Source organism: Epinephelus moara, chromosome 9 (assembly GCF_006386435.1).
Source record: "Epinephelus moara isolate mb chromosome 9, YSFRI_EMoa_1.0, whole genome shotgun sequence".
Classification (NCBI taxonomy): Eukaryota; Metazoa; Chordata; class Actinopteri; order Perciformes; family Serranidae; genus Epinephelus; species Epinephelus moara.
The window spans coordinates 4,258,170-4,261,423 of NC_065514.1; the positions used below are offsets into that span (position 1 = coordinate 4,258,170).

General features: G+C 46.6%; 1 protein-coding gene across 1 annotated transcript in view; it reads right to left on the reverse strand.

The window, feature by feature from the left end:
* The window catches only part of ugcg (UDP-glucose ceramide glucosyltransferase), a 20,393-nt gene that overhangs the window by 13,690 nt on the left and 3,449 nt on the right, over positions 1–3,254 (reverse strand). The window contains exon 2 of the mRNA XM_050053874.1: positions 98–242. Within this exon, the coding sequence (XP_049909831.1) occupies positions 98–242 (145 nt within the window). The remainder of the gene's footprint in view (positions 1–97; positions 243–3,254) is intronic.

Genomic DNA, 3,254 nt, shown 5'->3' on the forward strand with positions numbered 1-3,254 from the left:
AGGGGGCAGTGGGATGGTATACAGGGGGCAGTGGGATGGGGCAGTTAAATGTTCAGATGGCAGTGAGGATTTATGGGGGGGGGGGGGTCAGCGTCACCTTAGGATAATCCAGTGTAAAAAATGTCTCTAGGTTGGAGATCAGGTTTGGGTCGACGCCCTTCAGAGGCTTCAGCAGAGAAACTCCTGCCAGCTGCACAAACGGCTGTTTGACCTCCGACCTTTTCTTGTGGAGGTGGAGACGCCTGAAAAAGACAGAGAGGTCAGAGGTCAGATTAGCACTTTTCCACAGGTGTTGTTTTGGCTTGACTCATGTCAGCCCGGCGCTGCAGAGATCTGTTTTCGTTTGTGTTTTAGAACGGTGCAGGGAAAAGTGTCAGCGGTGTGAACTGGCCGGGTTTGAGCTGGACTCAAGCCGGCTGATGGTGTCACCCTACACTCAGCTGGTCAAATGGCCGGCGGCTGATTTTAAAGCACGTCACCTGTTTCAACAGCCAATCAGCTTGTAATGAGGTCCGCTGGTCAAGTCAAAATGACCGCTGATGGCATGTTGACTTGCTGCAGCAGGTGCTCCGTCCCCACTGAGCACTCGTTTCTGTCCTCATGGTGTGCCGGTGTGTCGCTGCTGCTGCTGGCTGTATGTGCTTATACCCCACCCACACACACACACACACACACACACACATTCTCATTGACTGATGAACTGGCACTGGTTATTTATATTATTGTAGCGTATTGATTATGAATACAGTCCATCTGATGCTGGTTTTGTTTCATCACTGTAGCCAGTATCTCACTATCACTATCCTCATTCAGAGTTTAAGAAGCTACAAATTATATTCAGCCACAAAATAATTCTGAAAAGCTGCAAATCAGAACGGAAGTGCAGAGAGTTGTTGACTAGAGATGATACGCCGTCTCATGGCGGTCACTTCCTGTCAACGTTACAGATCAGAAGTACAGAGAGTTGTCGACTAGAGATGATACACCGTCTCACTTCCTGTGAACCAGCAGGTTTTTACAACATTACTGAACTGAGCGTTGTCAGTAGATGTTTGTTTCAACTCGTCTCGTGGTGAGTCTGGTCTGAACTGAGCTCCAGAGGCAGACTGAAGACACTGAGGTATTTTCACATCCAGGGCAGAAGACAAACTTCATGTCACCTTGTCCCAAAAACATCTGACACCACAACAGATGCATGAGAGACCCTGCCTCACCTCAGCCATGCCAACAGAGATGTGAAAGGGAGTGATCTATATTTTGAAATCTGCATGGTGTAATAAAAAGCGAGACATTTTGATACCACTGCTGTGTTTCCTACGACAGACTCCAGCCGGGCTGAGGTCAGGGATACATCCAGGTCCCTCTCCTGCTGATGTTTGATGGAAGCGAGGCGCATTGACCCAACACTGCCCAAACTACTCTCCTTATCTGACTCTGTGGAAATATTCTTTGAGATGAGTGACCTTCGGATTGATCCTAACTGTAGGGCTGGACGATATAACGACTATGTGCAATATATTTTCAGGCAAGATATTAATTTAGACGCTGTTTATATCGATATGGTGTCAAGTTGTGTTACATAAAGCGTACCAGTGTTTGTCTCTCCTCATGGCTCCACCCCCTTCACTCACACTCAGAAAGACACAGAGCTGCTCCTCTGTTTAATCTACGCTACATCAGACTGTGAGATGAGCGCAGCTGCACATGTGCAGTACAGCACTGTGCTGCTAGTTTGTGTGTGAGGTGGATCATAGCACGTCGCTGTTCTGCTTGGTAGTAGCAGTATTTGTGTGACACTGAGACGGCGCCTGGATGCAGGCGACAGATGGGTTTCAAAGACGCAGTGACAACACATTTGTTTCATTTACAAGACGAATATAATGAGGACAAAGTGTCTCTGTCTCCGTCCCTCCCTCTGCCTCTCTGGTGATGCAGAAATAAGATCTAAATATTTAAATCATTCTCCAGCACTCAATTCATTTGAAAGGCCGACAGATGGAAAACAAGTTTTTCTTTGCATTTTATTTTGATCACAGTTTGTTTTTATAAAGTGCTCCTGATGTCTCAGATGTGTCTTTGACCTGCAGCTGAATGTGTCCCCCATGTCATAGAAAACACCCATATATACACATGGGCCACATATATGGTGTATCACCGTTCAGTCTGTTAAAACTGATATGAATCTCTGTCCGTATGGCCCAGCCCTAGCTGTAGGTTTGACAAAAACTCAGCATCTGTTTTCACCTCGTTAAAGGACACCACATCTCTGTCCGTCACAGTCTGACCCAAATCAGTCAGACCTCAGCACTGCCACCTGCTGTCTGTCAGTGGTCGCTCCACACACGGCATGACGGCAAAGACGCCCCGTCAAAGCCTAAATGTTTCTGTACAAGTTTAACTACCTCACAGGAAAATCATATTGAAGGATTTTACCAATAAACATCTGTTAATGCTCATCCACCACCTCCTCTTGGTCTCAGCAGTCTTTCTCACTGAGTCTGGTTTCTGTCAGTATCTTCATGTCTTTAAACCAATGAGAGGGGAGTTCAGGTGGTATGTCTGAAGTCAGAAATAATAATCTCAGTAAGATATTCATTTCAATCACCTCTGCTCTGCCCCATGAAGACATGGGAAGAACTGTCCATCTCTTAATGTCCTCTCTCAAAGACTTTAGGAGGTGTGGTCCATTTAAATCTAAAGAATCTTCTGCACAGGAGTTTGGATGTTTATCCTAAAATATTTCATGCCCTCTGTTCTCCACTGAAAAGGGGCGGTGCCAACATGTGAAGGACAGGTGAAGTGGTTTGGAGGAGTGACTTCACTTTTATTTAAACTCCCAAATGCATCAATCAGCTTCTTCACCTGAGGGACTGACTGAGATAACGTTAATAAAACATCTCCTGTGTACAGATCAGCTTTAAAATCACTCCCCCAATTTTCTTCTGTGCCCGAGTGGGGCAAGCCAGATGTTTGAGGGCGGGGTTACAGAGGGATGGAGAGGTGGGACAGCCCAGTGGAGCAGGTGCGGGTCCGGGAGGCAGACACCGTCTCCACATTTAAGACTAGACTTAAGACTTTCCTCTTTGATAAAGCTTATAGTTAGGGCTGGCTCAGGCTTGCCCTGTACCAGCCCCTAGTTAGGCTGACTTAGGCCTAGTCTGCCGGAGGACCTCCCTATAATACACCGGGCACCTTCTCTCTCTCTCTCTCTCTCTCTCTCTCTTTCTCTCGTATTCTATTACTGCATCTTGCTA